This window comes from Bos mutus, chromosome 22, assembly GCF_027580195.1.
Source record: "Bos mutus isolate GX-2022 chromosome 22, NWIPB_WYAK_1.1, whole genome shotgun sequence".
Lineage (NCBI taxonomy): Eukaryota > Metazoa > Chordata > Mammalia > Artiodactyla > Bovidae > Bos > Bos mutus.
In genome coordinates, this window is record NC_091638.1 from 51299495 (window position 1) to 51324238 (window position 24744).

At 47.0% G+C, this 24744-nt stretch overlaps 1 protein-coding gene across 2 annotated transcripts; it reads left to right on the top strand.

The window, feature by feature from the left end:
* Window positions 1-23979, top strand: IP6K2 (inositol hexakisphosphate kinase 2). 2 transcript variants are annotated; one of them, XM_005909350.2, is made up of 6 exons: window positions 1-132; window positions 16143-16473; window positions 18351-18573; window positions 19704-19879; window positions 22575-22750; window positions 23208-23979. In XM_005909350.2, the coding sequence occupies exons 2-6, from the start codon at window positions 16272-16274 to the stop codon at window positions 23706-23708; spliced, it is 1278 nt and encodes a 425-aa protein (XP_005909412.1). In that variant the 5' UTR covers window positions 1-132; window positions 16143-16271; the 3' UTR covers window positions 23709-23979. The 2 variants fall into 2 exon arrangements, with proteins under 2 accessions (XP_005909412.1, XP_070216574.1); XM_070360473.1 differs by lacking the exon at window positions 1-132 and adding an exon at window positions 5816-5974.
* Window positions 23980-24744: the final 765 nt, after the last annotated feature.

The window sequence follows — 24744 nt, forward strand, 5'->3', positions numbered from 1 at the left end:
CTCCCGGTGCGAGCCAATAGTGAGGGGTTCAGGGAATGAGACGCAGGGGGCGGGGCTCGGCGCGGCGGCCGCCATCTTGCTGGGAGAGAAACAATAGGAAGGAAGCTCCGAGGGACCGGGCTGAGGCAGCAGGTAATGCCATCTTTCCTCGGCCTACGGCCCTGCCGCGCCGCGGACTTTGGAAGAGGGTTTCTCTGGGTCTTCAGGGAGCGAAGTCTCTGGTCATTAGGGGTGTCCCCAGGTTTTGGGGGAGGGGTCCTCCCCCGGTTAAGGGTGTAAGAGAGATCTCTCAGGGTCCCTGTGGGGCCAGATTTCCCCCGGTCACTTGAGAGAGGCATTATTTCTTCAGGTTACTGGGGAGAGAAGATCTCCCCTGATTTTGAGAGGCAGAATCTTCCCTGGTCATTGACGGGGGGGGGTCTCCCGAATATTTTGGTGATACGGGGTCTCTGTTGGTCATTGGAGTCTCCGCTCTTTGTAAGAGGGCAAGATCTCTGGGTCGTTGAGGGAGGTCTCCCCAGGCCATTGGCGTCCACGATATCTCGGGTTATTGATGGGAGTCTCCCTGAGTCTTCTGCTGGAGAACTCAGTGCCTCAGGTACGGTTACCTGAGGCTGGCAGCTGTGCAGCCATTTTGAGTGTTGAATGTCAGTTGGGTTTGTCAGCTGGTGTCAGCGGGGGGAGAGGGGGTATTTGCAAACCTAACCGTCTTATCCCCCAAAGCTCTAAAATGGATCCGGGGACGTCTTCTTCATAGTGATAAGCTTCACCATGGAGGGAGCGTGCAGATCTTTCACGTTGCGTTGATTGCAGACTGCATTTTGTCTCTTGCGTCCAAGTGATTAGTTTTTGGATTTTATTCAATTTCTTATAGCCGAATTGTAGAAAAATGAGTCCAAATATTGTGAAAAGAAAATGTAGAAACCAGTAAAATCTAGTGCTCTTAGATACTGGGGAAGTAAAACTAATCAGTGCTTGGAATGAAACATTTTGGTAGTGAAATGTACATAGAACAAGAATAAGATAAAATCATGTGAAAGAATAGTTTTAAGCACTGAAAGTTCTGAAAAGTGATAACAAAAAATGTTGCAGATCACAAGTTTTATGATACTTTGTATAAAGCACCATGATTACAGTAGTTTTCATGAATTGTAGTATTTAATTATTTGCTGTATTTGCATTTTTAGCAGGGTAACATTTTAAGGGAACTAAAATGCTTATTTACATAGATTGCTCTTGTGGAGTTTGTGTAATTTCATCCTGTAACCTGGTGTTTAGGATTTAAAGAGAAGTTTCAGTCTGGTATTGTTATTGTTTTAACTTTAACCACTACCAAAATTAGAAACCTGAGCAAGATATATACTTTTATCAAATTGGCGTAATGAATACGTGATCATGTTGACGTAATAAACCAGTTGATCACTTGGTAGTTTTTTCTGGAGGAAAAAGTTGAATGGTTAGCTGGTATTCTACTTGGTTTACCTGCTTTGTAACTTCAGACTTTAGAGTAGAATTCGCAGGAATTGTTAGGAATCGGACGGATGAGAGCTAGGACTGGAGTTGATACGGTTGTAAAAGCCAGTTTAGCAGATGTAATAAACTTCTTTTCGTCTCAAGGCTTTGCAGGTGACATCCACCAGCCCTCTATCTGTCTGAGCAGTGGAAGGTCTGAGGAAGGCACGACTACTGACTGATGAACTGTAGCCAGTCTTTTTTGCAGAGGGGTGCAAGGGGTGCCAGAGACTTCTGTAAGCACTGAAGATGTCACCCGTCGCTAGGCAACAGGGCTAAGACTGAGCCTCCCCAAGGCCAGCTTGCTGAGGTGAAAATTTTCCATTGTTTGGCTCAAGAAGGATGCGCTGGGGATGAATTTTTCCTTCAAGTGAAGTTATTTTACCTCGTGGGGTAATCACCTTAAAGACATTGAACACATTTTTGTATAGTAAATGATTGCTTTCATGTGATTACATTTTAAAGCATATTTTTGTTTTTTAAATAAATTATATTTTTGTTTATTTGCATACCAAGTAGCAATAAGCAGTTCTAGTGTTTGCAGTATATTCTGGTAGCAAGGAAGAAGCCTTTTCCCCCAAAATTGAGTTAAGTGTTTACCTCAGAATCCTCAGAATTTGAAGGAAAAGAGTCTCCAAAAATGATGGATAAGGTGGTTTAGGTCTGTTAACCATCCATCCATCACCAGCCTCTGCAGTTAGGAACTCCTATCCGATCTTCACACTCTGCCTTCCTCTCCTCCCCTTAAAAAAAAAGTTGAAATTTTAGGAGGCCTGTCCCCAAACTATAATATCCATAAGTATTTCATGGCATATCACTAAGACAAGGGGCTACCCACAGTTTCTACACCAGTAGGCCTTTTGTTTGTTGTTCACTAACAGAGTCACGTCCGACTATTTGCCATCCCATGAACTGCAGCACACCAGGCTTCCCTCTCCTTTACTATCTCCTGGAGTTTGCTTGAACTCATGTCCCTTGAGTCGGTGATGCCATAATTTCTTGATTTTTCTCAAATATTTAGTCATGGTCGGATGGCCCTGATTGTTTCATTGGTTTTTTTTTTTTTTTAATGGTCAGTTTGTTCAAACTAGGATCCAAATAAAGTCTGCAATTGCATTTGGTGAAGTGTCTCTTAGATACGTATATCAGTTCAGTTCAGTCGCTCAGTCGTGTCCAACTCTTTGCGACCCCATGAATCACAGTGCACCAAGCCTCCCTGTCCATCACCAACTCCCGGAGATACATATATGGTCACTCTGTTTTGTAATTAATCTGTTGAAACATCTGTCATTTATCTTGTAGGGGTTACCACATTCTGGCCTTTACTGATCACACCCTGTGTTTGAGACCTTTTGACAATGGTGGCCACGTTTGAAGGGGTCATGACACCTGTGTATCTTTTTAGTGAAGAAGTTGTGATTGAGTGGCCAGGACTCAATCAGAAGTGAGCCCCAAACCGTGAACTCTTGAGGACTCTCAGGGACCTGTAGGGCCGCACAGTGTAAGACCCTCCTCCTCCCTCTGTGTCATATGGTCCAGATTTTCCATGTGGAACAGTGAGTCTTACCCTTGGCCTCCAGGAGAATGTAGGGATTTTGCTCCTTGTCTCCTCACAGACCTCCTCCTCTCACTAGTGTTGCCCCTCTGCCCACAGGCTGTTCATTTACAGGCATCTTGACCCAGACCTCTTCTTTCTTTGCATGTTACTTGGAGTGCTATCTGCTCTTTCCTTTGCAGCTAATTTCCAAATCTGTTTTCAAGTTAAGTTCACTTAGGCTTCACTCCCACCTTACCAATTACCTGCGGTACATTTCTTCTTGATGGCTTGATCATCCCTTATATTTAATTGTTGGCAGGTCAACTCACGTCTTCTCAGCTGTATCTGACTTTATGAACAAAACATCCTTGTTCTGACTTGTTTTGAAGACTTAGTATCTGACTCATTCCTGTAATTTGATTCTGTGTATTAGGGGTTCTGAAGAGAGGGTCTGTGCTCGCCAGCTCCACGCATGTTATGCAGAGTTCAGGGAGGGTATGCATTTTCAGGACAGAGGCCTACAGTTGTCTCAGATTTTCTCCGGGGTCAGCTGCCCCCTCAAGGGTTGAGGGGGGCTACAGCGTGCTACACCTCACCCTCCACCAGATCCTTCTCTATCTTCTCCCCTCCCTCCTTAATTCCCCTGTGTGGGCTGGGCTCTGTGGGTGCAGTGCAGAAGACAGGAGGCCCTGTGCCCTGCCATGTGTGCCACTGAGTAGGGGAGATGACGTTAATGAGGTCACTCCAGGTGAGACAGGTGTCTGGAGATGGCAGTTCTGATGTCTTAGTGGCCCTGGAGCCTGGGGGCTGTCAGGATGTTTTCCCACCTGCCCTCTTGGGACAAACAGATGCAGAGAGACTCATAAGAAGAGGAAGCCCAGGCGGTGAGATGATGGAGAGATCAGCTTAGTTGCAGTCCTAATGGCCTGCTGGGGGTCACAGCCCTGTTTGTTGGGGGGCGGCTCTTCCTGCTGTCATATCCTCCCTCCAGCAAACTCCCAAGCTTGGGACTGGGAGGGTGTGTTGCCTCCTTCTCTTTTACCTTTAGTTTTGATGTCTTCCAGTAACCAGATATTAAATTCATAAGCTTACAAAGTTACCTGAAATATTTCTATGGTATGAAACATGACAGAGAAGCGTGAGAGAGTTTTCTAAGGCACTCAGTTTTTCTTTAAAAGCTTAAGGATTTTTCTTCTTTTGAACCCCTGTTACACATGAGCTTCTAATAAACATGAAGAAGATTGCTATCTCTTCCTTTGTTCCTTAGGTAAGAATGCAGACGGAGAAGGCTCCCGGCAAATGCTGGTTCCTGCTGCCCCTACCCCTCCACTCATGTCACTGTAGTAGTGACCGGCTGGACCTCTCTGAAGACACGTTTTTCCTTGTCTCTCTGCCTGGTTAACTTTCCTGATAAAAAATGTTACCCCAGTGCTCCAGGATGCAGTAGCTTGCATACCTTGTGGGTCAGGTCAGAGTAAAGAATAGGTGCAATCTTTTAAAATCTCTGCTCTGTCCCAGTGGCAGTTCTACTTTTAGGACTTTTTCTTACAGAAATACTTCACAGGTATGCAAAGACAGATACAGGCATGCTCACTGCATTATTATTGTAATTTCAAAGTTGGAAATAGTGTCGATAGGGAAGTAGATAAATACATTACGATTTTGTGTGACTATTACACAGCCTTTAAAAGGAATCATATATAGATAGATGTAGCAGGCTGTCTAAGTCATATAGTTTAGTTGGGGGGAAAAAGTGGCAAAACAGAAGACAAATGTTGAATAATTTTCTCAAAATCATAGAGACAGAAAGTTGAATGGTGGTTTCCAGGGGGCAGGGGCTAGGCAGAGTGGGAAGTTACTACTTAACATGTATAGAGTTTCAGTTTGAGATAATGAAGAAGTTCTGGAGATAGTGGTGATTATTGTACGACATTGTGAATGTACTTAACGCCAGAGAACTGTCTACCCCAAAATAGTTAAAAAGGTAAATTTTATATTGTGTGTATTTTATCAGTATTTTTTAAACATTAGGTGAGAAAAATAAAGCTGATTTTACTGGCGGGAAGAAAGGCAAAACAACTTATATAGCCTGATCCTATTTCTGGAAAGAATAGAAAAGTGCATTGAAGAAAATCAACAGGATGAAGAGACCCCAAGCTAACAATGGTGGTCATTTTATCACACTTATAACCAGTTTAAAAGTCTCTTTTGTAAGAAATGAACAGGATGTCCTTTGGCGCTCTGTTCCTTTACCTGTCACCCCTTTCTTCACCCTCCCCCTCCACCAGGGCAGGCTTAATACGCCCTTATCCACTTACACTGTCAGGTCCATCCTCTGACCTCCATCTCCCGCTGGACTTTCTGTAGGAACTGGGACAGTGGACAGAGGACCGCTCACGTTTGAGGAGTGCATTACCCACCCGTAAACCAGGCAGGAGGCTGGATTTTTCATCATGTTCCCATCTCATGGCACCTCCTTAAAGTTACCATGCCTGGTGTACAGATAGAGACATGAGAGTAGGTGAAGCACCGTTTATTCCCAAGCATCAGACAGGCCCAATATGTCAGGGAGAAGATTTGTAAAAGAGTTTTTTGGTACAATTTAAGTGTGCAGACTTACAGAGAGGTATTGAAAGTTGGGTTTCTTGTAATATTTATTTTTAATTGCACATACGTGTTTAGTTATTACCTCTTTATAAATAAATAACTTCCTTTAGAAGTTAACGCTTTTTATCCACACAGGAAATGGCAACCCATTCCAGTACTCTTGCCTGGAAAAATTCCGTGGATGGAGGAGCCTGGTAGGCTACAGTCTGTGGGATCGCAAAGAGTCGGACTCCACTGAGCAGCTTCACTGACTGGTCATGAATTGGTTCTCCGAGTTGCCTGTGTGCATTTCTGCCATTCCCGTGGCCACATTTGGAGGTGGTCTCCTCTTAAATACTGTCCTCTCCTCTCAGTGTGTACATTGTCACTGGAACCTTTCTCCAAGCTGGTTGTGACCCCTGCAGTGCGGCCCTTTTATTGTGTTGATATTTTAAAATAATAGCTTTATTAAGATACAGTTCATATCCCATGTGACTCATCCCCAAAGAAACCCTGTATCCCCCACCCGCAGTGTTGCCCCCTCCCCGCTGACCCATCCACCTTCCCGAGAGGCCTCGCACCCTGGCTTGTTTGAAAGGACACCACTGCACTGCGTCCCACCAGAACTGGAGAGAGGAAGTCAGCGCTGCCCAGCTGGCCCTGCTGTCAGCTGTGGTGGTATCTTCCAGAGACCGTTGCCTTGTGACCAGGGAGGCTGTAGCCCTTTACCATTTTGCCATTTTCCACATGGGAGATTGGAGGTGGAGGACTTCCACTTACTCAGTAAGAGTTAGCTGCCCCTCGGCGTGTGAAATCTTCCCGGATCAGGGGTCGAACTCAGGCCACCTGCATAGGCAGGCGGATTCTTAATCCGTGGACCACCAGGGACGTCCAAAGCGGCTGTATTGGTCCTGTTAGCATGGGACGCTTTCATACCCTTGAGGGGAGCGCTCACCTGAACGAGGTATTGTGAGACCCGGAGGAAACTGCCCTCCGAGCATGGGATCTGGTGTAGCGCGGGGCACACCTTGGTTCCTCCACCGGCAGGCACGGCACTCACTGCACTGGCCTGCGCAGGTCAGGGCTGCCTGGGTTCTGGCTGCCCATGAGGACTGAATCATTTTTGGCACCATTTGTTTCAGAGAATGGGTTCACGTGTCATCTGGTTTGGGAACTGCTGAGAAATGAGCAGGGTAAACACTGACCACAGGCAGGGAGCATATGATCTTGCCTGAAGCTAATGGACTGTTGCTTTACTGGCACAAGAGAGAACCATGAGTCAGGGTAGGAAAGTCCCCCATAGATCAAGACCAGTTTTGGCCAGTCTTCAGGCATCACTTCTGTTGTTCCTGTTGGGTATGTTGCCTACACAGTGGTAGGAGTTGCAGTTGCATCAAGGAGGAAGAGGTGCCAGATGGAAAATGGCCCTTGAAGAGGGGTAACAGGCTTTTTAAGGAGGACTTAAAGTTCTTGGTCTGTGCATGGAATACATTTAGGTTCAGTTCAGTTCAGTCCAGTCTCTGAGTCATGTCTGACTCTTTGCGACCCCATGAATCGCAGCACGCCAGGCTTCCCTGTCCATCACCAACTCCCGGAGTTCACCCAAACTCATGTCCATCGAGTCGGTGATGCCATCCAGCCATCTCATCCTCTGTCGTCCCCTTCTCCTCCTGCCCCCAATCCCTCCCAGCATCAGAGTCTTTTCCAATGAGTCAACTCTTCGCGTGAAGTGGCCAAAGTATTGGAGTTTCAGCTTCAGCATCAGTCCTTCCAATGAACATCCAGGACTGATCTCTATTTATAAGTAAATTTGATATTCTGGTAAAGGGGACATGTGATAACTTAGAATCAACAATTTAGATTTTCTTGAAGGAGCAGTGCTCCAGTTTTAGCTTGAAAAACTTTTTAAATTGCTCAAACTCTGTCATGCAAGCATTGTAACTGATAAACGTATTTCTGGGTTGGCTGAAAGTTCCTTCTCCTTGTCCCTTCTCCATCTTTCGGCCCTCAAGTCTTTCATTCCAGAAATCTGGTCTGATGAGGCAAAGAGATGGACCAGTGTGATCCTCAGAGAAGCCTCTGGGAGGCTGCTGTTCACCTTATGGAAAAGTTTGTCTGCATTTGTGGAACAGAATCTGCTGTTTTATTTGTTCCTCAGAATTGGTGGGAGGATCTGCATTGTTGTGACTGTCATGAAATACACTTACAACTTGTAGTTTCTCCTTTATTAAAACTAGAAGAAGATGCTAATGAGGGGGGAATGAACACCTGGTGTTGGACCCCAGGCATCTGTGTCAGGTCAGTTGCAGGGCTTCTGTGTTGTCTCTCCAGCCCTGCTGTGTTCTTTGGTGGAGCCACTGCTTGCTGTGACATGAGGGTGACCTCGTTCATCTCAGAGAACATCTTGTTTTCCGTGATGAGGCCTAGGTGGTCTGGTGCCTCAGTGCAGCCGTGTGTAGGGGAGTGATCGCAGTATTTACTCCAGAAGGCTGTGGGAGGAGGGGAGGAGTTACAGAACAGACTAAGGGCTTGGTGAACAGTAGCTCTTGTCTCTGGCATGGTTGTATCCCATCATCACTGAAGGCTGAGTTGGTCACTTCCTCCTCTGACCTTTCAGCACCTTGTACACACTCTGGGGGCAGGATTATTGGGATTATTATCCTCACTTGTTTACATGTCGTTGGTCTCCCAGTGTCTCCATTGTGGAGTAGAGCTGTGAGCTTGCAGTGTGGGTGGCAGCAGTGACTTTGTGGATGAGTTCATAACCTTCGAGAGCTGAGCAGCCATCTGCGTTTTTCTGTTTCGGTCATAGTGAATTCTTTTGTTCTTCCTCCTAATGTTTTCACTCTCAGTTATAAAGATAATAGATATGCTCTGAGTTTGAGAAAATTTCAAGAAGTTTGAAGCACTCAGGAAACTAAAGAGAAGGGAATAATGATCTGACCACTTAGTACAGGGCAGATCCAGCTTTTCTGGTGGCTGAGGTTTATATAATGTAACATAAATATATGTAATTGATTTATATAAACATATAAGTATCATCCATCTTTAAACAAAAGAATTTACAGTTATGAAAACTGTAAATAAGAAAATGAACTTACCTGCAAAACAGAAATAGGGTTACAGATGAAGAAAACAAACTTAGAGTTACCACGGGTAAGGAGAGGGGAGGGATAAACTGGGAAATTGGATTGCCGTATGTATACACTACTGTATGTAAGATAGATAAGTAATAAGGACCTGCTGTATAGCACAGGGAACTCTACATAGTAACCTGTAATGGTCTATGTGATAAAAGAATCTAAAAAAGAGTGGATATGTCTATATGTGTAATTGATTCACTATGCTGTACATCTGGAACTAACCTAACATTGTAAATCAATGATACGCCAATAAAAGAAAAAAACACCAGTAAGGTAAAAAAGTAAATTTGGATTGAAAGAAGAAAACCAAAAAAAAGTCATACATTTAAAAAATCGATACTACAATACTTTTTTTTTTCTGCTGTGGTGAGTGGCACATGGGATCTTAGTTCCCTGAACAGGGATCGAACCCATGCCCCCTGAGTGGAAGTGTGGAGTCTTAACAACTGGACCTCTAGGGCAGTGCTAATACTATATAGTACTTTCCCCCCTACCTTTCGGGGCAGTGTGCTGACCGCCTCATTTTATGACAGCAGTGTCGTAATTTTTCTATAAAAAGATCACATAGGGATTTCCCTGGCGATCCTGTGGTTAAAAATTTAATATTTTTTTTTATGCAGTGACTCCAGGGCCTTGGAAGGAGATGAACAGCCATGACCCCTGTGAGTCAGTGTTACTTTTTTAAGTGATAACTTAGCAACCTGAAAGCTGGGTCTTTGGGATGTCAGCTCAATGCTAACGCAGAATTTCTGAATGCTAATTAGTATATTTGTAAATGGTGAGAGGATTTTAATCTTCTTTTATCCACATTTTAAAGTTTTATTCTTCACTGACCATGCTTTTGCCTGATTTTCTACAGAGAGAATTTTCCAAGAGGTTGGCTTTTATTAGATTAAGAGCTTAGGCTCTGTTGACATGAAACGGTACCACAGCAGCAGGTCCCAGATGAGTGTTCAGGTGCAGGGCCCTTCATTTACACGCCCCGGTTAATGCAGACTTAATACAGTGGGAGATTATAAATACAAAATTAACACCTAGTCGATGCCGAGAACGCATTTGGTGAAGGGTGTGGCTGTTTAATGGTGGTACTACCTGTATGGTTGGGGTGGGTTTGGATCATTGCACCAGGTGCCTCTCGAGGTCTCTGTTGATCTGTGTGCAGCAGATACTCACGACGCACAGGTGATTTGAGGCACCTCCTATGGGGTGCTGACTCTGTGCTGGTGCTCTTCTGGGCTATGGAGATTGAGCAGTAAACAGAGCAGTCACTAATCTCCAACTTTATGGACTTGGTTTTCTGGTGGGGGCAGGGTGGAGGAGACAGAAAATGAACAGGACAAATAAAACATATACAGCATGTTAGATGGTGATAAGTGCTGAGGAGAAGATAAAGCTGAGTTGTGTAAGGCATGTGGATGGGGAGATATGGCACCTTCAGATGGGGTGGCTAAGGAAGACTTCATTAAAGAGGTGATGTTTGGATAGAGAGCTGAAGGAGGTAAGAGAGTGGGCCAGGAGGATATCTGGGAAAGAGTGTACCATGCAGAGGGAATGGCAAGAACAGAGGCGCTGAGGTGGGTGTGTATCAGGCATGTTTGAGAAATAACAAGAAAGCCAGGATAATTGAAGCAGATTTGCTGCTGATCTTTCTTTCGTGATGGGTGTTTTACTGGTAGGCTTATTGGACCATTTTGCGTCTCTTCTGCTTATTTGTGTGTAAAGGATGCTTTTGCTTTGACTTTGCAAGAATCAAAAAAGATAACCATGCAACTGGTATAGGTCTCCTAGTATTAGCCGTGTGTGCGTGCTCAGTTCAGTTCAGTCGCTCAGTCATGTCCGACTCTTTGCGACCCCATGAATCGCAGCATGCCAGGCCTCCCTGTCCATCATCAACTCCCAGAGTTCACGCAGACTCACGTCCATGCGGTCTCAGCCACCCTCGCTAAATGGGTGTGTGTGCTCAATCCAGTCCAACTCTTTGTGACTCTATAGACTGTAGCTTGCTGGGCTCCTCTGTCCATGGGATGCTCTAGGCAAGAAGACTGGAATGAGTTGCCATTTCCTTCTCCACTCTTAGTATTAAGAGTAAAAGCCTGCTAAAAACTAGGCTTTGAAGGTGAACAGATGGCTCAGGATTAGCAGTGGGTGTCATGGATTTAAGAGAGAACATGGCTGTCCCTGAAAGTCTCTACCATCAGGGAGCGCCCTCACAGAAAAGGCAAAGCCCTTACTTTAACCAGGATGGCGACCCAGGCTTACCTTGCTTGCATGAGTGACTCAAGATGCTCAGTGGAGGCAAGTGAGCCCAGTTAGAATAGACAGGAGGGTAGATAGGGGGTGAATTCCAGCTAGTGCGTTTCCATGTAGAAACTATTTGTTAGCTGATAGGATCTTTTAACTACAATCTTTCTGATTATTTTAATTTGTACTTGTTATGAAATTTTTGTAAATTAAAGTATAAGGAAAAATTCAAGCTCTTTATTGAAATATAATTTATATACAGTAAGATTCATTGACATTAAATCTCTAATTTGATGAGTTTTGACAAATTTATACAGCCGTATAATCACTGTCCAGTCACAGCATAGAACATTTTCATTACCCCTGAATGTTCTCTTGGGCCTCTTTGCAGTCAGTCCTGGTCCCCTACCCTCTGCCCCCTGGCAACTACTTATCTACTTTCTGCTATTGCTTTTTCTTGAATGTTATGTAAATGGAATCATACAGCAGACATTCTTTTGTGATTGGCTTTTTTCCAGTTAATCATAATGTTTTTGGGATTAATCTTTGTTGTTGTGATTAATCTTTGTTGTGTATATCGGTACATTCCTTTTATTGCTGAATAATATTCCATTATATGGATACATCACAGTTGGTTTATTCATTCCTCCATTTGATGGACACTGGGATTTTCCCCACCTTTTAGTTACTGTGAATAGTGCCACTGTGAACATTCAAGTACAATGTCCTTATGTGAACATTTGTTTTCATTTCTCTTAGGTCAGTACTATGAGTAGGATTACTGAGTCATATAATAAGTATATGTTTAACTTCATAAGAAACTGCCAAACTGTTTTCCATGGTGGCTGTACTTCTTTTTTCCTACCAACAGTGTTTGAGAATTACAGTGACTGACCCTGGTGGTATAGTCATGGGTTGTGAATGGATGTGGGCACTGGCTCTGAGGCTCATGGAGAAGGTTCAGCTGGTAAAGGTTGTTTTGTTGCTGTCCCCTGTGACTGCTCAACCCTGGGGCTTTTCTTGAGGCAAAGTGGCCCCAGCAGATCCTGTCTGTAGCCTCCCACGTTAACCAAATTCTAGATGTGTGAGCTAAGGGCCCAAGGGTCTTAGTTGTTTTATTTTCAGTATTTTAAAGGATACAACTATTAAGGCATTGTTTCCAGCAGAACCTTAAACAGGCTTAGGGCATGAGCTGTGGGGGAAATATGTGTCATGTCCTAGGATGAATCATGTTCTGCATTTCTCACCGATGGATAGTTTCGTGGACAAATGTGAGGCAATGTGGAAAGCTAAAACAGATGCTAAACGTGAAGTCAGTATTTTCCGATTATTCCCTTTCACACTAGGTTCAGGGTCCATCACATGGACTTCTTAGTAACCATTAATGTTTTAGGATTCCTGGGAAACCAGGCCTTAGACGACTCAGATGTTGAAAAACCTTTAAGAGACCCATCTGCTCAAACCACACGTGGGAAAAGATTAGCCGTGAAATGCAGCAGATTCTTGGGGCATTTTTCTTCTGACCAGGCTGAAGCCACTAGAGATATGCTGCTGCTGCTGCTAAGTCGCTTCAGTCATGTCCGACTCTGTGCGACCCCACAGACAGCAGCCCACCAGGCTCCTCTGCCCCTGGGATTCTCCAGGCAAGAACACTGGAGTGGGTTGCCATTTCCTTCTCCAATGCATGCATGCATGCTAAGTCGCTTCAGTCGTGTCCAACTATATGCGACCCCATAGACAGCGGCCCACCAGGCTCCTCTGTCCCTGGGATTCTCCAGTCAAGAATACAGGAGTGGGTTGCCATTTCCTTCTTCGATGCATGCATGCATGCTAAGGCACTTCAGTCGTGTCCAACTCTGCAACCCTGTGGACAGCAGCCCACCAGGCTCCTCTGTCCACAGGATTCTTTAGGCAAGAATACTGGTGTGGGTTGCCATTTCCTTCTCTGATCTATGGTATAATCATTGGGAAATTGCTCCTTCATTTTCCCACAGGCATTCAGTCTTTAAGGGACCCTAGAACAAATGCTCTATTTCTCTGCAGCCCCAATGTGAGAAATATGTTGTACAGTGAAGCCATAGTTATCTTCAAATTGAGAGACCGACCATAATTGAAATAAAAGAATCACAAAACAGGACTTACTGTATTATCTGTGATGCAGTGGGTTTTGCTCTTTTTTTTTTTTTTTTTCTATTTGATTAAAACAGACTGCTGGTTGCCACTCACTAATTGGATTATACCACCTTAGCGTAGATATCTGGTGGTGGTGGTTTAGTTTAGTTGCTAACTTGTGTCCGACTTTTGCGACCTCATGAGCTGTGTTAGCCCACTAGGCTCCTCTGTCCATAGAATTTTCCAGGCAGGAATACTGGAGTGGGTTGCCATTTCCTTCTCCAGGGGATCTTCCTGACCCAGGGATTGAACCCACATGTCCTGCGCTGCAGGCAGATTCTTTACTGACTGAGCACAAAGGGAAGCCCTCAGAGTAGATGTCTACCTCAGGTCTTTCCTTCCCACCTTACAGACCAGAAAACTGGAACCCAAAGGGAGCCAGTGACTTGGGAGTCTTTCTCCAAGCAATGAAATGGCAGAACTGGGGCTAGAATCTGGCTCCATCTAACTACGGGATCAGTTTTCTCCCCAATTCTGCCATTTAGGAGTTTCCTCCATCATCAGACTTGGTACAGGCGGGAAAGGGCCTTAGTTTTCTTGCCTCTGTGTAAGGTGATGATTCTTCTCCAGGGAGCAGTGTTCTGCGAAGTGCCAGAGTTGGGTGCTGGAGGGAGGGTGGCAAGGTTCCATACCAAGGTTCCAGCCACTAATGAACACATGGGAGACCTGGGAGAAGGTGGAGACCCTCACTGGGCTTTTCAGCCTCCAGCCACACCCATGAACCATACTCCAGAGAGCTTTCATGAAGGGCCAGTTACTGTTTGGGATTTTTCACTGGAGTAAGAGAGATGCCTGGAGAGAGATTTTTTTTTTTAATTGAATACATTTAAGGAATCTTGAACAGAGTTATTGGAAAGGGTGTTAGGCATTGGTGTTAGCACTGCTGTGGCAACAAAAGGAGTTTTCACATTTATGAAAGGTTTGAACTGTGTTTCTAAAGCCTGGCCGATGAAGAACATCTTGTGCTTTCATAATTTAATAATTATGGTACCTAGTTCTTTCTTGGGTACTGGCAGACCAATCATGAATCAGTAGCTTTCCTTTGGGGTTGCTCTTACTCCAGAGGTCTTTTTCATTACTGAAAAACTGGTGTGAACAGCTCTCTATAAAGCTAAAGGGCTTGTGTGGCCACGCATCTCAGAGCTCCACCTTCTGTAGAGAGCCTGGAATGGCTGGAAGGTACTCGTCCTTCTAGCTGATCGCCTGTGTTGTGTCTTGGGACGCTTCTCAGCACCTGCCCTCCTGAGGGCTTCTGTAATGAGAAGGTAGTGCCGGGTGTAAGAAATCAGAACCTTTGACTTTCTGCTCTTTGCATGTAGGAAAACGTATTGATTTTTAATCCCTGAGTCCAGTGGGAGGGAGCCCACTGTCAGTTCTCTCTGAAAGGAAAAGAGTAACACCAGCTAAACACTTTGAAAGAGGCTGCTTTATAAATAGAAAATACAAAAACATGGTGAAAACACCATCACAGGACAAGCTAAGTGTCCCATGTATATCTGAGCGCTGTACGGAAGCACGTGTGCCAGAGACCCAGGTCCCCAGAGGCAGCTGTGGAGGGACAGACAACAAATTGAGGTTTGTTTGGAAACTCCGGCTTCTTGGCTCTAGCCCTGGATGAGTTTCCTCAGCTCCCCGAACGAACTTCCTTGTTTCTGACAGGGAGAATAATGTCTCATAGAAAGTATCGGGAGGATCAAATTAAGTCCCTGCAGTGAGCCTAGCACAGAGTGGGTGCTTTACCCACCTTAGAGGACAGTGGGCAAACCTCCATCCAACCCATTCTCACCACCACCGCCATCTCATTTGGAGTCGTGGGAATTGGAGGAGTTCCCAGTAAGAACCCCTTACAGATTCTGAAGCATAGCCCAAGCCCCCCGTTAGTATTGCTAGTAGCACCTGTGTAGTCAGTCTGTAAATTCTAGACGGAAAACAGAATGAACATGGCATACCCTGAAACGGTTCACTAACGTGTGGAGGTGTGCTTTCTGAGATCCAGTGTGCTTGGGGATCCGAAGTTCCTGGACCTCAGTGGACAAGGGCCCCAAGAATGCAGCTTTGGTTTAAAGGTGTGCCCCAGCTTTTGGAGATAGGGAGAGAACCAATAAAAATAGTCTGTGACCTAGAACACTGTGTATCTTTTTTAAAAGAGTTAGCCAGCCATGATCTGTTGTTTTTAGATACAGAGGTTAATCATTAAAGCTGGGCCCAAGCTCCACTGCTAATAAGGTTAATGGGCCTTGTTTTTGGCCTTGAGCAGGGGCAGTGCGCACACCTGTGGGGGGCGGATGGTGGGTAATCTTACTAGGTGGTGCATAAGCAGATTTCCCTTTAAATGCATTTTATAAAAACATAAATAACGACCAATAGGGAACCCTGTTACCACTATGTAAACCATGCTGTGTTAGTATAGATTCATCATCTGTAACCAGTGTACCACTCTGATGGAGGATATTAATAATGGAGAAGGCTGTCTATGCATGTGTGGGGCAGATGGGTATGTGGGAAACCTCTGTATTTTCTCAGTTTTGCCATGAACCTAAAACTGCTGTAAAATATAAAGTCTATTAAAATACATTAATTAACGGAGAGCCTTGGATGTCAATTACTCTTAAATCTAACAATTGTAGTAGAAAATGGTACGATTTAATGCGACTATTAGGTTTGAAATTGTGATTTTACCTCATCGTGGCTTCGTGGTAGTGGCCTTCTAAGGCCTGGTGGGGGAGATTGGAGCTGTTTGGGGTTCGCAGCCAGTCCCTGCGAGTCGGCATCCGGCCCCGCCCGGGACAACGGTGGCTGTTTGTTTCTGCGGGAGGGGGCGGGGCCGAGTGGGCGGCGTGGGCGGGACTCCACGGGAGCTCAGGCTGTTTTGTCTTTTCTGCTGGAAGAGGACGGCCAGCGCCTCTAAGGCGGTGCCCGGCTGTTTCCAACTCCGTTGTCACTCTCCGCAGAGCGTCCTGGCCCACACGGCCGCGGAGCTGAGGCCAGGGAGACGGACGCACGGACAGACGACAGACGGAGGACGCGCTGGCCGCTGGACCCCGCTGCCCCCTCTTCTCCCTGCTGCCCGCACCTGGAGGATGAGCCCAGCCTTCAGGGCCATGGACGTGGAGCCCCGCGACAAGGGCATCCTGCTGGAGCCCTTTGTCCACCAGGTCGGGGGGCACTCGTGCGTGCTCCGCTTCAACGAGACGACCCTGTGCAAGCCCCTGGTCCCCAGGGAGCACCAGTTCTACGAGACCCTCCCAGCTGAGATGCGCAAATTCACTCCCCAGTACAAAGGTGAGCCCGCAGCTGCCTTAGGGGTCGCCAGCGGCTGGCGAGGACACGTGAGGCGCCGCGGCCAGAGGAGGTCTGGGCAGCCACCCCTGGAGCCCTCACCCCTCCCACCCGCTCTGTGTTTTCCCTCCTCCTCCTCTTGGCCCTCCGCCCAGCACCTCACACCCTCAGTTTACAAGCCCTGGTAAGATTGCTCAATTCTGTTTTGTGGGTTTGTTTTGAGTTTATTTTTGGTGGAAGTGTAGTTGTGTTTTATGTTCAGGTGTCTCTTGATCACGGTAACCTATAGTCCCCCATGAGGGGACATCGGGGAAGACTTTGAGAGGATTTTACCCAGAATACTTGGCGCCTGCTTTTTGTCCTCCAGGAAACCAGAAGCCCTGGTGATTAGGTAGGCTGGGAGCAGGGTTGAGTCAGTTGGAGCGCAGGAGTGGGAGGCTTGTGCTGATTAGTTGAAGCCCTTTGCTATTACGGAATGTCCCCGAAATTGCTATATTACGGCAACTCTTTGATTCACATATGGTGACTCTCTTCCTTTTTCTAATGGGGGGAATCAGCATGGTGTGGTCTTTCCTGGGGAGGGGGGGTCCTTTGTAAATCAAAGAAGAATCCTTTAAGGAAATTAATTGTAAAGCTGCATTGCCTGCTTATGCAAAAGACTCTTGAACAACTTGGGTTCTTCTGGGACTGTTGAAACATATTCTTTGAGGATAGAATGTTACAGTCGCCTCTGTCTGTACTCTGAACATGCATGGTGCTTTGGTGGGGCTGGGGAAGTTGGGGCCCTCACTTGGTCCTCTCTGTTGTTTTTTCCAGGACAGAGCCAAAGGTCCCTTGTTAGCTGGCTGCCCTTGCCCCCATTTTTTCCCTGGTTCTTTCCCACCACAGGAAAGTGTGGTCCCCTGAATTCCCCACCCCAGCTCCTCTGCGCCCAGAGCCGGGTACCACCTCAGAAGCGTCGTCTCTCTAAGCACGCATTCCCTTGCAGCGAGCGAGCAAGCGGGCGGGCAGCAAGAACTGAGCAAATTGAGTGATCCCAGGCCAGAGAGGCCTGGGAGGAAAGGTGTTCAGCCAGTCGGTTTTAAGGCACTCGTCGGCACCTGCTGAAACCCTCCCACCCGACAGCCCCCTCCTCAAAGACTGTCTCATTACATATGGCAGGTTCTAGAGACTCGGGGAGAGCTGCTTTCAAGGCCACTACGCGTCTGTGCTCCCAGCCCAACCCCGTTTGCCTTGTGTTCATCTTGTTCTTTTGTGACATGAGACTGCAAAGACCAATAAAGGAATATATTTGAGAAGGACGAAAGGCTTGGGTGCCCACCGTGTGGGGGCGCCCCAAGAAGCCTTTGCCAGGTGTCTTGTGCTGTGTGCTTTGTTTTGTTTGCTCCTTTATTTTGTTCTGCTTGCCCAGTCTTCCCTTACCCTTGGACACTTCTTACCCCTCAGGGAAATCTCTGTTCAGGCTCTGCTTTAAAGCAAGCCTCAAGGCTGTCGGAGATTCTGTTTAAGGTAGTAAAAAAATCCCACAAGATTTAAAAAGCAAATGTCCTCATGTCTCTCTCAGGATTAGAAGAATTACATAAAAATTAATAAACATTTTCAATGATGGAAAAATGTGTCTTGTAATTCTTTGGCTCTTGCCTCGTTGAGTGAATCACAGAGGAAGACTCTTGGCCATGTTTGCTCCCTAATCGCTTGTCTTGTATGGTGTCATCTTTTCTAGCTGTTTTGATATTTGTTAGGTTTGCAGATGAGTTTGGGGCCTCTGGCAACATAGAGACTAAGGAACAGGGTAAGAAAAAAACAAATGTTCCAATCATGTTATTTGTAACACATGTTCCCGTGGAACTGAAAGTCTTCCGTGTTCACCCTCCTTCTAGGTGTGGTATCCGTGAGCTTCGAAGAAGACGAAGACAGGAACTTGTGTTTAATAGCATATCCAGTAAAAGGGGACCACGGAACTGTGGACAGTGTAGATAATTCAGACTGTGAACCAAAAAGTAAGCTGCTCAGGTGGACAAACAAAAAGCATCACGTTCTAGAAACAGACAAGACCTCTAAGGACTGGGTACGGCAACACCGGAAAGAGGAAAAAGTGAAGAGGTGGGTATAGACTTGAGAGGGAGCTGGACGCGGGAGGAGGGGAGGGGTCTCAGTTACAGCCCAGTGCCCCGGGGCTGAGGGCTCACATGATGGGCTCAGTAGGTGCCGTGTCACTCGGGTCGGTTCCCACATGCCGTTCCCGGCTTCTCTTTGCTTGACTCTGAGCTAGATTGTGCCATTTTGGGTAAAACAACTGTCGTGGCAGCTGTAAGAGAGTTTCAGTCACTCATTCCTCCTGCAGCTGTCCTGTGCCAGGCCCTGCGTGGCATCTGGGAATGTAGCAGTGACCCAGACAGAAGCCATCCCGTTACCACAGGTGTTCACTGATAGTGGGAGACAAAATGGCTGCATCTTGGGGATTCCCTTAGGCAGAGCCCTCCCAAGTGGCACACCTTGACAGAGCTTATGAAAAGATAAACTGTGTATGCATATGTGTTAAAAACGTAGCTAAGGACTTCCCTGGTGGCTCGTGATAAAGAATCTGCCTGCCAGTGAAGGAGCCACAGGTTCAATCCCTGGTCTGGGAAGATCCCACAGGCCTCAGAGCAGCTGAACCCAGTGGCCCACAACTGCTGAGCCTGCGTGCCCTAGAGCCAGCACTGCAACAGGAGGAGCCACCGCAAGGGGGCGCCTGTGTGCTGCAGCTGGAGAGTAGCCCCTGCTTGTCACAACCAGAGGAAAGCCCACAGAGCACAGCCAAAGATTTTTTTTTTTTAAGTGTAGCCAAGTAGATTGACTTATTCTCATGGAATTTCACTTCAGCCTCTGTCTCCAGCATCCTGAGTTAGGGAACTTGGATGTACTAGAGGCCAGGGGGTGGTACTGCCTAGAAGGTGCGAGCAGGGAAGGCTGCCTTGTGGGGTGTGGGCTGGAGGGAGAGGCTGTCCTTGCATCTTAGGTTTTCCTAAAGCAGCAAGCTAACCCCTTAATTTTTTTATTAAATCAACTGTCTTGAGGTGTGGTATACACTACAGTAAAATGTACCCATTTGAAATGTTTAATGTGTCCACTGAAACAGCCACCACATCAGAGCATCAAACTTCCTATCACTGCAGAAAGTTCCTTCATGCCTCTTTGCCCCTGACTTCCGATGAGATGTTATGATTTATCAGCTTCTTGTCTCTTTATAGCCATAAGTTAGAAGAAGAATTTGAGTGGCTGAAGAAATCTGAAGTTTTGTACTACAGTGTAGAGAAAAAGGGGAATGTAAGTTCTCAGCTTAAACACTACAACCCTTGGAGCATGAAGTGTCACCAGCAACAGTTACAGAGAATGAAGGAGAATGCGAAACACCGGAACCAGTACAGTATCCTTTGCTCACAGGACATCTCTGCATTGGGGAGAGGGGAGGACAAGGGAGGAGACCCTTCAGGCTTGGAGAGAGAAATTGGATTTTTTAAAGTCATGGTTGTGCCAGGACACCCTGCGTGATAACTGGGCAGACATCACTTCCTTCTGGGCTGAGCGCTGGTCTGGGAATGCAGGTGCTGGGGAGGAAGTTTGATGGGTTCCTGAGGGACCAACTTGCATTCGAGGTGCTTTACGCTGGAATGCAAGGAGCTGGTTTATGTTTTCACACACTTGCAGAAGTCTCCAAGTAGAGCTTAAATGCCAGAGTCTGCGGTGGGGTTGGACTGATCTTTCAGTCTGGTTTACCAGGCTGCCACATGAAGAAATCACAAGGGAAAGGCTCCTTTCTTTTTTTCAATCAGGGAACCTGGATGCACACTATAGAGAATGCACTGAACCTAATGGTACCGTCACCCAGTTCCAGCAGCTGGTTAACCCGCTCATGTCAGTCTCCTGTCTCTGTATACCCAAAACCCCCAGTTGAACTCTCTCTGAAGCAAGTGTCCAATAATTCATCTGTATACACTTCAGCGTATATCTCTAAAAGATAAAGGTATTTTAAAACACTAATACTATCGTTACTCCTTGAAAGTGGACAGTAATTCGTTACTGTCAAATATCTAATTTGTTTTCCCATTTTCCTAATTGTCTTATAAATGTTTTATTTATGGTTTGCTTGAATGCGGGTCCAAATGATGTTCACCTGTTGCATTCAGTTGAAACGTTTAAGTCTTTTAAAAATACGTTTCTGTTTTTTTCTTCTTGGAAATTTCTTGTCAGAGAAACGGTCTTCTAGAGTTACCCACCCTCTGGATTTTACTGATTACATCTTGTGGTGTCTTTTACACATTACTCTTTCCCCTCTGTTTCTATTAAGTTGATAATTTGATCTACAGGCTTGATCAGATTCAGGGGCAGTTTGAGGGAGTGGAGGCAAGACTCCTTCAGAAATGGTATTTACCTGTTGATGGGAAGCGGAGTTTCATTGTCCCTCTCTTTTGTATTGCCATTGCCTTACATCAGTTTTTTAAGTAGGTGGTTTTTTGTCATTCCTTTTTCATTCATGAGCTGGAATCCTGCTGAAAGAGAAGCTTTTCCTTATCAACTACATGCTTATCATGAAGTATAGTTCAAATAGGAAAGGCAGGTTAAATGCTTATTTTCCTTAGTTTACTATTTGAAATAACGAGATGGTTTCTTAACATCCTCCAAAGGTAACCAGTGAGGTTTTCCGCATCATCATGAACCCATGTATTTAAGGTTTTGAATGCGGCATGTGGGATCTTAGTTCCCCGACCAGGGATCAAACCTGTACCCCCTGCAGTGCAAGTAGAAAGTCCTAACCGCTGGACTGCCAGGGAATTCCCTAAACATACTTGACGTGTTTCAGTTCATTGCAGTTATTTCTGATGCTCAAATTGTCCTATGCGTGGCGAGTAGGAATCTTTTAAACTAGGCTCCTGAGTCATTTTTACACAAGCACAGTCGTTTGTGCAGCTGCCTTCCTTTTCTGGAATGCAGAGATGGTACAGGGTCAGGTATGTTTCGTACTCCAGATGTGCATTCAGTCATTCCTTTAAAGCAGGGGTTGCAAGCTTTTTCAGTAAAGGGCCAGGTAGTAAATAGACTTTGCAGGCCATACACTATCATAGCTCTGTCATCTGTAGCATGAAAGCAGCCATAGATGATGTAAATGAATGTGGCTGTATTCCAGTTAAACTCTTAGTTATGGTTGCTGAGACTTGAATTTCATTCCGCTTTCATGTGTCATGAAATACTATATACATTTTTTGACCTCTTAAAAATGTAAAAACTGAAAATTCCCTGGTGGTCCAGTGGTTAGGATGCCATGCTCTCACTGCCGAGGGCCCGGGTTCAATCCCTAGCCAGGGAACTAAGATCCCACAGGCCATGTGACAGAAAAAGAAAAAATTGATTTATAAGAACCACTTGTTCCTAACTTAACAGCTGTAAAGCAGTGAGCAGGGGCCCATGGTTCACCAGTCCGCGCTCTAGGAGCTGGTCTGGGCATTGTGCTAAGTCACTTCAGTCGTGTCCAACTCTTCTCAACTCTGTGGACCAGAACCCGCCAGGCCCCTCTGTCCATGGGATTCTCCAGGCAAGAATACTGGAGCGGGTTGCCATGCCCTTCTCCAGGGGATCTTCCTGATGCAGGGATTGAACCGGCGTCTCTTGTGTCTCCTGACTTGGCAGGCAAGTTCTTTACCGCTAGCGCCACCTGGGAAGCCCCAGGGGAACTCATACATCTGGTCATTGTTTCTCGGCCTTTCATCTGGGAAATACATATTTATTTGAAAAGAGAAAACTTGATGAGTTCCTAAGTGACATTTCTAGTTCTTGTTTAAGATTGGGATTAGGGAACTTCCTGATGTTCTGTGTCTGATTTAGGACAGGTTGTTGGACTGTGGGCCACATCTTGCTGAGTCAGGAAATGTGTGTGTCTCCCATGCTTCTCTCACGCCAGTTCCCTGGCCAGAATTGCAGGTTCCCTTTAGCCTTCTGGTCAGCCCTGGGCCGCCCACCTGGGAGGTAGAGCAAGATTTCTGGGACGCCATGTGTAGGCCCTGTACCCTGGGAGTGCCATGGAGCAGCACCTTTTCTTTAGAGGGGCCTTATCCTTAACCACTCAGAATTTATCTTACTGGAGAACCTGACTTCCTGTTATGAGGTGCCTTGTGTCCTGGACCTCAAAATGGGGACACGCCAGCATGGTGACGATGCTTCAGAGGAGAAGGCAGCTAACCAGATCCGCAAGTGCCAGCAGAGCACGTCGGCAGTCATCGGTGTGCGCGTGTGCGGCATGCAGGTGAGAGGAGTGTTGGCACGTGGTGGGGGTGGGCTGGCTGGGCAGCTGGGAGCTGCCACTCTCCCACCATGGCAGAGCCCCATTTTCTCAAAAGATTCCAGATTGGACTGATCCTGTTGCTCTCTGGTGAGGAAGGAAAGCCTGTGTGCGTGGGTAATGCTCTCTGGGGCTGGCCAAACTGGCTGAGTCCAGAAGCTATGGACTGGAGAGAGAGGAAAGGAGAGACATTGGGCACTCCCCACCAAGCCACACACTGAACAGAGGGCTAGCGACGGCGCCCAAGTCAGAGGGCCATAGGGGTGTTGACTGGCAAGGACAGGGCCTCGTGTGACTGGTATACTGAACAAGTTGAAGGATCGGGTCCAGGGCTGTCGTCTTTGCTGCCACTCTCCTGGGGCTGGGCCATCTCTGCCAGAGATGCCTGTCGGTCCCTGACCTGCTGGTCTCCCTCCCACAGGTGTACCAGGCGGGCAGTGGGCAGCTCATGTTCATGAACAAGTACCACGGACGGAAGCTGTCCGTACAGGGCTTCAAAGAGGCACTTTTCCAGTTTTTCCACAATGGCCGGTACCTGCGCCGGGAGCTCCTGGGCCCGGTGCTCAGGAAGCTGACTGAACTCAAGGGCGTGCTGGAGCGACAAGAATCCTACCGCTTCTACTCAAGCTCCCTGCTGATCATCTATGACGGCAAGGAGCGGGCTGAAGTGGCCCTGGACTCAGACGCGGAGGACTTGGAGGACCTGTCGGAGGAGTCTGCTGACGAGTCAGCCGGCGCCTATGCCTACAAGCCCATCGGCACTAGCTCGGTGGACGTGCGCATGATCGATTTTGCGCACACCACGTGCAGGCTGTATGGTGAGGACAGTGTGGTCCACGAAGGCCAGGATGCTGGCTATATCTTTGGGCTCCAGAGCCTGATAGACATTGTCACAGAGATAAGTGAGGAGAGCGGGGAGTGAGCTCTGGCTGCACCAGCACCTGAGAGACTCTGTGTGTCCCGGGCACAGCTGTGCTGCGTCGGGGAGGCGGCCAGTATGGCCAGGCAGTGGCCCTGCAGCCTGGAGCTGAAGCGCAGAGGCCTCTGGGAGTCCTGGCCTGAGCCAGCCCCATCCGCGCTCGGAGTCTTTATTTATTTTAACTATTTCTTCGACATTCCACATTTGATGATGCAGATACCTCTTTCTTCCCTGAGTGTAAATGTTCTAATACAAATCTTTTTGTTAATTGTAACAGTGCTGCTGTCATTCTTGCCAGGGATAGGGGGCCTGCAGCCAGCCCCCCTCTCAACCCTCGGAAGCGTCACACATACCACAACCTCCACCCTGGTCCAGCAGTGTCCCCCTTGCCACTGCCCCCACCCCATGGGCCCTGAAGTCACCATAGCCTCTTGGCTAAGTCCTCAGTCCACTAACCAAGCACCCACAGGCATAACCTTAAATGGGTCCATCCCAGCACCCTTATGCAGAGAACTGCACTTGACTCTTGACACAGGTCTTTCTCTGCCCTCCCGTAGGTTTAGTCAGAGTTGGACAGCAGGTGTGCCTAACCTTGGGTCCAGCTCCTGTGCCATTGGCAGCAGCTAATTGGCCTGACATTGTGATGTTGGGCATCCTGGAGCCAATCCTGGGACCTTAGGTGGCCACCAGTCTTTGGTCTGTTGGCGGTTATTGGCTCTGTGGTCAAGGTCCCAGGAGGTAGGGGGCTTGGCGGGAGGGGGTCTTCTGGGCCGAGTGGTCATCTGGGCCACACCATCTGCCAGCACTCCTACCCAGCCCTGGAGCCCACTGCAGCCACGCCAGTGCCATCCTTCATGTGGTTCTAGCCTGGGCAGCCCCCAAGAGAGCTGTTTCTGCTCTGTTCTCAGAGGGTTTCAGGGAGAAGGGTGGCACGAGATCTTGAACTGCTGACACAGGCACAAGGGAGAAGGATACGGAACTAGTGCCAAGAAGAGGATCTGGATGTCCAGGTCTAGCAGCCCCACCTCTTACCTGAACC

Coding starts and splice junctions, on each gene's coding strand:
- IP6K2 (XM_005909350.2), top strand. CDS start 16,272: ATGAGCCCAGCCTTCAGGGCCATGGACGTGGAGCCCCGCGACAAGGGC. Junction 18,574..19,703: donor AAAGAGGAAAAAGTGAAGAG/GTGGGTATAGAC, acceptor GTCTCTTTATAG/CCATAAGTTAGAAGAAGAAT. Junction 19,880..22,574: donor GAAACACCGGAACCAGTACA/GTATCCTTTGCT, acceptor TTAACCACTCAG/AATTTATCTTACTGGAGAAC.